At 35.1% G+C, this 10,893-nt stretch overlaps 1 protein-coding gene and 1 long non-coding RNA gene across 3 annotated transcripts in view; one reads left to right on the top strand and one right to left on the bottom strand.

The window, feature by feature from the left end:
• LOC106882853 (sarcoplasmic reticulum histidine-rich calcium-binding protein) overlaps nucleotides 1–5,486 on the top strand; it is a 21,038-nt gene extending 15,552 nt beyond the window's left edge. Inside the window, exons 3-5 of the mRNA XM_014933656.2 lie at nucleotides 19–73; nucleotides 2,337–2,373; nucleotides 4,345–5,486. Coding sequence (XP_014789142.1) covers nucleotides 19–73; nucleotides 2,337–2,373; nucleotides 4,345–4,432 — 180 coding nt within the window. The 3' untranslated portion in view covers nucleotides 4,433–5,486. The remainder of the gene's footprint in view (nucleotides 1–18; nucleotides 74–2,336; nucleotides 2,374–4,344) is intronic.
• Nucleotides 1–10,608, bottom strand: part of LOC128249102 (uncharacterized) — a 15,910-nt gene extending 5,302 nt beyond the window's left edge. The window contains exons 1-2 of one of the 2 annotated variants that reach the window (XR_008265229.1): nucleotides 10,294–10,608; nucleotides 8,712–8,799 (exon numbers count right to left, since the gene is read on the bottom strand). This is a non-coding gene — a long non-coding RNA (uncharacterized LOC128249102). Of the gene's footprint in view, nucleotides 1–8,480; nucleotides 8,800–10,293 lie in introns of those variants that run through there. The other variant, XR_008265228.1, reaches the window with a different exon arrangement.
• Between the last annotated feature and the right edge of the window lie 285 nt (nucleotides 10,609–10,893).

The following is a 10,893-nucleotide window of genomic DNA, read 5'->3' as shown; positions in this document are numbered from 1 at the left end:
TTTTTTTTTACCTTTCAGTATTGTAAATACTGCTATCTTTGTTCAGCTGTCTGTGACACCTTCTGTAAACCTGGTAAGATATTTTCAACTTTTCATTCTGAAGTATAACAATTAAGGGTGGTTTATTAAAAGTTTTCTTAATTAATATTGACAGCCTTTCAGAAACGAAGGCCATCACTATGTTTTTTTGTCTGTTCTGATGATGATAAAGTTAACCATAAGTTGATGTACAGTAATATATCGGGGTCACTTCCATCGAGTGTCTTTTCTAAAAAGCTCAGGCCTTGTGTCACTGCTAGAAATCAATATTGTATATTCCATATTCTGAATGACCAAATCTTTGGCATGATGTTAAATTAGAATCTTCAAAATATTTTTGATGTCTTAGATACAACAATTAAGTCAGCAATCTGGCAAAATTGTTAGCATATCAGACAAAGTACTTAGTGATACTTCTTCCAGCTCTTTAAGTTCTGAGTTCAAATCTTGCCATGGTCAGCTTTGCCTTTCCTCTTTTCAGGGTCAATGAAATATAGTACCAGTCAAGTACTGGAGTTGATGTAATTAATTTGTCCCTTTCCTTCAAAATTGCTGGCCTTGCACCCTGCAAAAGATCTGCATCCTAATCAAGGGGGATGTTGTGATCTCAGTCATTTATACATCATGGAAACTGAACAACCAGCCTTATGAGTCCTATGGGCTCAAGGAAAATATATAAAAAAAAGCTTCAAGTGAGATGAATGATATCTCTGTGATCCAGGGGAAGATTTGAGCCCAACATACTAATATAGAACACTCACTGTCTAGTACTCCTACTTATAATACTGATGGGATATAAGTAATGTTTTTATTGAGTATATGTCTTAATAACTTAAGTAAGCTGAAGTTCTATTGTACCTTGTAATAAGTAATTGACCATTATGGAACAAATGTGCACATTTAACATAAGATTGTATAAGTACTTGAAATTTTTGATGATAAGAAATTTTAAACATGTAATTTTTACTTTGCCTGCTGCTTTAATCCGAGATAAATATAAACCATTCTATTGTTTGATGAGATGTTGACAGAAAGAAAGATGTTCTATTATAAAAGTCATAATTATTTTGATTGCTTTTTCATAATAACTTTTGTCTAATTCACTTGTTGCTAGATTACTACATGTAATCTTTATAACTTTACAAAAGATGAAGTAGTAATATCCTGTAGCTTCTTGAAAATCTTGCCTGGACAAGTTCAAAATTAACATTAATCAAACTTAATTATCTCAAAATATGCTGTAAGATAATTATATTCCAGACTAAATGGTTAAGATTGTCAGATATGTGTCTCCTTGGAATGTGAAATGATATTTTGTAGATTTAAAGAAATTATCTTATTCTGCTAACATGATAGTCTATGTAATAATACCAGCTTGACTTAATGGCTCCATGGCTGGTGTTTGCTGAAGTGCGTTCAACTGTGAATTCTTTCCTTGAAATGCTGAAATTAGCTTGTTCGTTCAATTCATTGCCAATACAAATAGAGATAAACTGGATTTCTACTGAGCTGAGAATTAAGTTTCATGTCAATAGTTGATGACTTCCTTTATTGGAAATGATGCTCACTGATTGTAATTTTCAGTTATAAATATATGAAGGAATAACATTGTAATCTTAGTCTTATATATTAGTACTGATGGAAATAGCTTTTAACCCTTTAGTGTTTGCATTATTCTGCCAAAATTAATGCTTTTTCATCTACATTGTTTTGAACTAATCATACATTATCTTGTAGCAATGAGATTTCGATGAGGTAGCTGTTAATTTTTAAAACAACATTGTAGGGTTGGCATGAGAGACCAGATCTGGCCAGTTTGAACATAAAACAGGCAGAATACTTTTGGCCGGATATGGCTGGTTTAAATGCTAAAGGGTTAATATAACTGTATAAGGTATACTGTGCTACCTCCTAAGTGTTGTAAAGCACTTTACAGCACCAATTTCTTCCCTCACACCTCTGAACTTTGGAATTCCCTTCCACAGTCTTGTTTTCAGTATGACCTCCAGTTTTTAAGGTCCAATGTACATTATCACCTATTGACTTCTGTCTATCGTCCATTTTATTCTAGTAGCTCTTACGATTTCAGTGGTCTAAGGACCTTGTAACAAGTGGATGCATTAAAGGGTCAGTAAAATAAATACTAGTTGAGCACTGGGGTCGATATAATCAACTTACCCCCTCCCCTGAAATTGCTGGCTTTGTGCCAAAATTTGAAGCCAATATAAATGTATAAAGAAATAATATAATCCTAATCTTATATATTTTTACTGATATCATTTCTGTATTTTTCTCAGGTGGATATGTTGATAAAGTATCAGCTGCCATCATCAGGTAAATATTTCGCATTTAATTTATTTTAATGAACACAAATTGTTAAGTGGTGGCACCACCTGCTCCCTCTTTTTAGAGTAATACATAAGAGTATTTTGTCTTACTTTCACTATTTGTTTTTTAAAATTTTTTTTTTTACTCCTGATGAATTCAGAGCATTTCTGATTTATTCATTTATGTTAACTGTGACCCATTCAGCCACCCCACTATAGCACTATACCACATTCTTTTCCTTAAATCTTTACACCAGCACTTGTACCAGATATTCATTGCTCTTAACAGTTAAAGATTTATATTAAAACAAACTACTACAATCTGAGTTCACCTTGCCCACCTCCACTCTGGTTATCATCACAATTGACAAGCATACAAAAATAAATTGAATAATATCCAGAGTGCACAGTATTTTCTTTCGTTAGGTAAAGGCATAATATATCTGAAAGAGTTCTGTGGCTTGGGCCTACTTGTATGCCATAGGATTGCTGATTCATAGCTAACTCGGGCAGGGTTTACATACGTTTTTTGCTGTTATTTTTTTTATCATTATTTCATAGGGTCTCAATGTTTAATGGCATTAACTCAATCATTACATATTTACTACAAGGGACAGTGGAACAAATCATAAACCTGAAAATAGATCCTCAGAGATCATCTTCACTGACCTCACCTGGGAACCTTAATTTCATAACATTTTCCAACAGTGAGTGCTTCAATGAGATATAGATTTTCTTAGAAAGCCAAGAAGTATTTGTTGCTTCAAGTTTATTATTTTAGCCATGTAGCTCCTCTAAAGCAAGGAACCTGCTCTGTTCTGGTCCCTTCTTTCATACCTAAACCTCTCATCTCCTGATTCAAAGCCGCCTTCCTCTATTGTAGTCTCACACAGTCAAGGGGTATCTTAATGTTGCAAGATGCATGGTGACCTCACAAGTGTTGGTGCTATGAAAAATAAACACCTACAGTCTGTTGAGTGGTTGATATTACGAAAGGCATCCAGTCATAGAAACCATACCATAGCAGACATTAGAGCAAGATGTTGTTCTCAGACATGTTAGATCATGTCGACCCATGCCAACATGGACATTAATAGATGATTATGAGGATGATGAGTTGCAGTTCATTCACACTCCATTATGGGGCATTATTCTTTGTTACTGATATCCTATACACACTGCCATCTGTACTATTTACTCGTATGCACAACAGAAGACAGACAACTTGACAGAAAGTTGGAGAAACTACCTAGTCATGTACTGGAGTTAGTTTGTTGATTAGACTCATTCCTCTAAAATTTCTGGCTTTGTATGAACATAACCAATCAGAGTTGAGTCAGGTTCTTGCCATATTAATCTGAGTTCACATCTTACTGTTGTCAAATGTACTTATCAAATATAAAGAGGAATTGATTAGCCTCTAATTATCAGGCGTAAAAACTATCTTCCTCAATACTACTCCCCATCTCAGCTGAGGGGATCTTGTCTAGTGCCACAACCATGTAAAAAGCACCCAGAACACACTGTTAAGTGGTTGGTGTTTGACAGGGCATCCAGCTGTAGAAGCTATGTAAAAATGAACAGTTTGGTACAGTCCTCTGGCTAGCCAGCATAGGAAATGGATGTTAAATGATGATGATAATGTTTCTTTCCCTAAAATTTGCAACAAGCTATAATTTAGCTTGCTGAGATAGTGAAATACCATTCAGGTTTTCTTTTGTAAAGTGAAAGTTAGTTAATCTTAAAATGTTTTTATCTACCATAGTTCTTTCAAAGTGCTGAATTATTCCTAGAGAGGAGGCTGTGATTGGAGGGAGACTTGGTTGTTATATGAAGCTAATAGTAAAGCAGTTTTTAATTTTTTTTTTTTTTCAATAGTTGAAAATTATCCAAAAGTTTATTAAGTTATTCCATGGTTGAAAAAAAAATACATATAAACTGAAATTATCAATATTTTTTCTCTCTTTTTTTTTTCCAGTGCATTGCCATTCCATGACACCAAGGAAATTAACAAAGATATTCACTCAATGAAGAAGTGGATTGACAAAACTAAAGAAGAACTTTAATGTCTGTTTTTGTGTGTCTTGTACATTCATACATGTTGATGACACAGTATCAGATATATGTATGTGTTTGTGAAAAATAACATTGCATGTTCTAGGAATATAAAATGTTGTTCTTGTTTAGTCACCCTGTCACTTTACTAATTATACAGAATGATCTTGCAAAGAAAATCACAGAACTTCCTTGAAGTAATGGGAAGTTGTATTTCACCTGTTTTCCATCAGTCACTCTCCACAATAAGCTGACAAACCATTTACCTTTCACTTGGTCAGTGGTTAGAGACATTTTAAACACAAATTTGTTGTAATCATTTTTCTACTTTACATTGTTGGAGATTTTCATATCTTAACTTATTGAGAATATTTGTATTTTTATTATCATCAGTTGTTGTTGTTTAACCCTAGGTCCTTACTGATCAGGCAGTCCTATGGTCAAAAACATTCTATTTATGGCTATCCTGTTCGTTTTCTATATCTAGGGTACATTGTCCAATTCATTTTTTTTTTTTTTTTTTTTTTTTTTTTTTGAGCTGGTAGAATGTGATTGGCGGGAGAATTTATAGTTGTTTGAGATGGTGGATAGCAGAATTAGTAGAGCAACAGAAAAAAGATGATTTGTGATGTTAACTTACATCTCTTTTCTCTCCGAGTTTGAATGCTGCCGATATCAACTTTGCATTTCATCCATTCAGGATCAATTTAACAAATACCAGTCAAGTACATGAGTTTATTTAATCAACTGATCCTTTCCCCACCAAAAAATGTGGCCTTGTGCCTCTGTTAGAAATCATTCATTATAGTAATTGTTGTTTTTTAAATACTGTTTATCTGGAGATATGATCTTTGTTCTGTTATGTTCACCATACATTTTTTACTAACCAGACAAACTTACCTGTTCGCTGTCTCACCCTAAGGGACAATGAACAGGCCAGTGGAAGATACTGGTCTAGCTGCTGTGTAATATTCTCTTCATTTGACAGAAGAAAACTATTTCTAACTACATTCCTTTTTTTTTGACTTTTCTTAAAGATTGTATTATTAAACTACAAAAAAACAATGTTATTCTTTGTTATTCTTTGCTCTGACTCTTTGTGCTCCAAGTTCAAATCTCCCCAAGATCAACTCTTGTTTTTCTATCGACTTCGAAATCAACATAAACAACAGAGTTGATCTTAAGAAGATGTCTCATTTTTAACTGTGCTTAAATTAGAAACAGCTATCGTTATCATCAAGACTTCAGAATCAGAATATGGTGTAATTTTGTGCAGTGTTTAGAAATTCCACAGAAGTCAACTTTGCTTTTCATCCTTCTGTTGTGAATTCTATAAATACCAGGCCAAGCGCTGGAGTTGATCTGACTGACTACCTTCCTCAGAATTGGCCTATATTAAGCCATTATCAAATAGCAAGTAGATTAAAGCATCAGACAAAATTCCTTATCATTTATCATCCACATTTACATGCTTGCATGGGTCAGATGGAATCTGTTGAGGTCGATTTTCTGCAGTTGAATGCCCTTCCTATCACCAACCCTCACTGATTTTCAAGTAAAGTACTATTCTCCATGATCAAACATGTTTTTCACAGAAGATTGGGAACAAAGGACACCACAAGGATGATTGTGATATTTACAGTTATCACATGCAGGCAAGGAGACAGTAATACATACATATATATATGATAGGCTTCTTTCAGTTTGTCTTCCAACTCTACTCACAAGGCTTTGGTTGGCCTGGGGCTAGTGTAAGAGACACTTGTCCAGATGCCACACAATGTGGCGGTACCCAGAACCATATGGTTGGGAAGCAAATTCCTTACCACACAGCAACATCTGGCAATATTTAGCTCTGCCATGAGTTTAAATCCTTTCAGGGTCACCTTTATCTTTTTTATCCTTGCAAGGTTGGTCCAATCCTTCTCCAAAATGTCATCTGGTACCTGCCTATTTTAGAAATTATAATCAAGAAATGGAGGTGGATATCAGAATCAGTTAAACTTCAAATGCCTGGAAATTTTCTAGCTATGCTACAAATTCATGGTCAACTTTGAATCACCTCTAGCAGGATAAACGACAATCATATGCTTTGTGATATTGTACTGTTGTTGAAAAACTATCAGAACAGAGCAGCAGAAACCAAAGAGTAACACATAAATTGCCTTGCAATAAATATTTAGTATTCTCTCTCTCTCTTTCACTCATGTATTCACCTGTTCAACCAGGCATTTCGTCTTATCCCTCAGGCATTCTCTCATACCCTTCAGTACTGTACTTCTTTCAGTTGAGGGGATCTTGTCTTATGAGTACTTGATGACTTCCTAGTGCTGGTACTTTGAAAACCAATAAAGTGTTGGCATTAGGAAGGGGCAGCCAGCTGTAGAAATCATGCCAAAGCTGACACTGGAATTCAGTGCAGCCCTCTCACTTGTCAGTTCCTGTCAAATCATCCAACCCATGCTAGCATGGAAAAAGGTACGTTAAATGATGATCCTTCCCTCTTAAAATTCAAGACCTGGCAAAGCTGATTTTAATGGGTTTGTCCCTACAAAATGTAAGAAATCATTATTAGAAGATTAGTTTTCTGCTGCTACTTCAGTTGTAGCCAGTGTGTGTGTGGAATTTGTTTCATTTTAGTAAGGCCTTCATTATGAAGGCAACATTGCAAGTGAGAAGTGTCCACTACTGACACCTGATGAGTTCTTGATGTTAATTGTTGTAGCCTACTAGTTACCACTGTGGCAGCATGATGAAGCAAGTCAGCAGCTAGCTTTCATTCTTCATAATAACTGCCTCTGTTACATCAATAATACTTGGGAAGAACATACCACTTCCTAGCTACCCCTGCATCTTCTAAATATCTAAGTAACAATAATCAAGCAATCACAGTTTCTGCAAGTGAGGAGAGAGGATTCTTAAATGATGGTCTAAGCTATTCCACCATATCTGAAATTAGTCAATGATTAATTTTATTGGTTTAAAGCTATCATGAGCAAACTGTAGCACATGGGATTTTCTAAATGGCATGTCTAATGAAAAACTACCTTGAATTTAAGTAGTGCAGCCCACCTGATAATTTTAGTCATGTTTCATGTGGGCCACTTTATGAAAACAGTTACCCATGTCTAGTCTAAAGAGAGGATGAACTGAAAAATATTTTCTCGTGGCTTAGGGAAGAATTTTGAGCTCAACATTTAACAGCAAATCAGTACTTCTTAACATGGCATAACTGCATGGTTAAGAAGCATGCTTCCCAACCATATGATTTCAGGTTCAGCCCCACAGCATGGCACCTTGGGCAAGTGTCATCTGCTGTAGCCATGGCCCAACCAAAGCCTTGTGAATGGATTTTGTGATGGAAACTGAAAGAAGCCTACAACACACACACACACACAACAAATGAAAAAGTTGTACAACAGTTTGACTCAGCTCTATAGGACTTAAAAGTTTCATGAACACATAGGACATGACTATCTTATCAGATGCTCTTTTGTTGTGATGATGTGTTTTATGCCCTCATAAAAGTTTTTGTCATGTAAAGCTGCTTCAAACGTATTAAATATATACATGTGTATATGTGTTTGTATTTCCTTGTCTTAACATTATACAAAAATAGTAAACAAAAATTGCCATCTCACAAGTGCTGTCTTTCATTTTCATTCTCCTGTGAAAACATATCCATTCATTAGGAAATATTACACTGCTTGGAGTGAGGTAAAGGTTGGTGACAGGAAAGATATCTAGCCAGCCTTAGAAAATCTGTCTCAATAAATACCACCTGACTTGTGTGAGCATGGAAAAATGGTGATGAACAGAAAACTTCAGAATATACCTACGTCTAGATAGTGACATGAGAAATAGTTCTTCCTGTGGAAACGTGGTATAGGAATACCCTCTCATGGATCTTTAGTTCAAATCTACTGCAAACGTTCTGTGTTTATATGTACAAATACACACTGTTAGAAAGTTATAGTTAACTGTTAGAAATGAGTACCATTTCATGTGTGTTACATAAGCTAACATCCTGATTAATAATAACAGGTACTTAGAGGTGTGTAAGTGGGCAGGTGAGCACTAGAATTTATTTTACTGTAAGGTGTAGGTGTGGTTGTACGGTTACGAAGTTTGCTTCCCAATCACTGTGTAGCACCTTAGGGTGTCTTCTACATGTACGTGTGTAAGTCTTCACATAACATGATTTATTTAAATGATTGTCACTGTAATATAAGCAACATCGTTCATTTCCAATATTCTGCAAGAACATGTTTGGCTGTGAGAAAATATTACCTTGCTTGGAAACAGATGAAGATTGGTAACAGGGAGGACATCCAACTGTAGAAAATCTACCTCAATAAATTCCATTCACCCATGCAAACTAGAAAAGTAGACATTAAAACGATTATGATAAAAATTGATATTAAGGTGTTATGCATGTATGAGAATTAAATTAGAAGTCTTTTCTACAGGGAGATCTGTCTCATGCAACATTTCCACAAGACCTCGTATCTATTCTCAACAATGAAGTGAAATATGTAGAGATAAATATACTATCTGTATAAATAACTAAAGGTCCACAGTGAATTTAAATTGAAGATCAACGAAATAGCCTTAAGTTATGCCAACTTGATATAAAAGTGCATGTATTTAGATTACGTTTTTGTACAAGGGGCGAGAAAGTAAAATGTGTGGCAGTAGAAATTTGTGAATTCAGTGAAGTGGTTGTTTTTCAGGAATATATCGATTAATCAACTATTTCCAATGTTAATACTCTTCCATACAAGGTATTCTGCTCAAATGTTCAGAAGTATCTTCATTACGGTGTAATAAATGTCTGTACAATATATTGAAGCAATATTCTGAATCAGTCATGTTGTTAAATCTAGGAAATATATTAACTCTAAAGTATTACTAGTCACGACAGAATAGGATAATGGGGAAATTATATAAAGAAGAAAAACGGGTAATAGGAGATTACTAACATTTTTACATCTAGTTGCCTCCCTTGTACATATTCACCAGCTTGCGAAAAGATAACTGTTTGAACCAATAGGTTATTGAGCAACAGCATTAGAAATAAACAGTTCGAGAGCTATCTACAACCCAGTCCTTCCAGCTCTAAGAGGTGTGGTATACATTGAAGCTCACAGCTGCAAGACAGTAATACAAGTTCAATTCCTGTGGCATGGAAAAGATACATGTAATTAAACTGTGTCCTATCCTGAAAGTAATTTATTTCATATCAAGCTAATACTTTGGATATCACAGTAGAATGCCAACCTTACAACTCAAATTGTGGCATGGCAGTATGGTTAGAAGTTTACTTCCCAACCACATGGTTCTGGATTCAGTCCCACTGTGTAGCACCTTTGGTTTTCTATTACAAGCCCAAAGCTAACCAAAACCTTGCAAGTGATAGAAACTGAAATAAACCTGTCGTGTGTGTGTTAATCCTTACACCATCACTCGACAACTGGTGTTGGTTTGTTTATATCCCTGTAACTTAACAATTCAGCAAAAAAGAGACCGACAGAATAAATACCAGGCTTTAAAAAAAACTAAGTATTGAGAATGATTTGTTCAATTAAACTCTTAAAGGAAGTGTACCAACATGGCCATAATCCAGCAACTGAAACAATTAAAAAAAAAAGACAAAGATATCTGGATGAGATTAATTGAACTGTTGTAGATTATTATCTTGTTTTTTAATTTAACATCCCTTTGGGAAAACTCAATCAGAATGGCAATAAATCAGAAAGAGGGATTAAAAAAAATCTATGAGCATAAATATTGAGAGAGAGAGAAAACAGAGCAGAGCTCTAAGGCATCACCATTTTAGCATATTTTCAAAAGCAACATAGTTTAGACAGACCTGCAAATGTGACATTTGGTTTGAGAACCCAAACATTTTCAGATGTTTGTTCAATCCTTGCATAGCTTTCTTTGATCCGTCTCAACTTTGAATTACATCACTTCTTCCATACTTTTTTCAAGCAGCAGTTCACAACAGATGTTTATACAATTGTAGACACTTCCGCAGGCACCACCAACCAATACTTCTGATAACCAGCTGCTTCTTCAGCATATTTGGATCGGTGCATCTCCTCCTGAATGGTGGAAAGAGTGAAACACATCCAGGCTGTCACACTGTCCTTCATATAATTAATTACTGCATGTCAAGATGTTTAGTATGGTCTCCAGTTAAGCAGACATATAACTAGGACAACAGACTGGTAGATCAAATCTAGTAATCTCATAATCTTACATACTGTAGATCAACTTTATCTGACACTACACAAGAACCCTTTTCTTGTTTAAGTTTCTTTTTATGTTAATGTGACAAAGCAGGTGAACTGCCAGCTGTAAAAGGAGATATTAGGAGTGAGGTATCAGAAGTGAGGGAGGAAGTGATGACACAGAACAAAGTAGGTCTTTCAATCAGTCTCTTGCTTGGATGAACATCCAGTAATAA

This window comes from Octopus bimaculoides, chromosome 11 (assembly GCF_001194135.2).
Source record: "Octopus bimaculoides isolate UCB-OBI-ISO-001 chromosome 11, ASM119413v2, whole genome shotgun sequence".
Lineage (NCBI taxonomy): Eukaryota > Metazoa > Mollusca > Cephalopoda > Octopoda > Octopodidae > Octopus > Octopus bimaculoides.
Note: the sequence above shows the minus strand (reverse complement) of the source record. Positions and strands in the feature narration are given on the sequence as shown.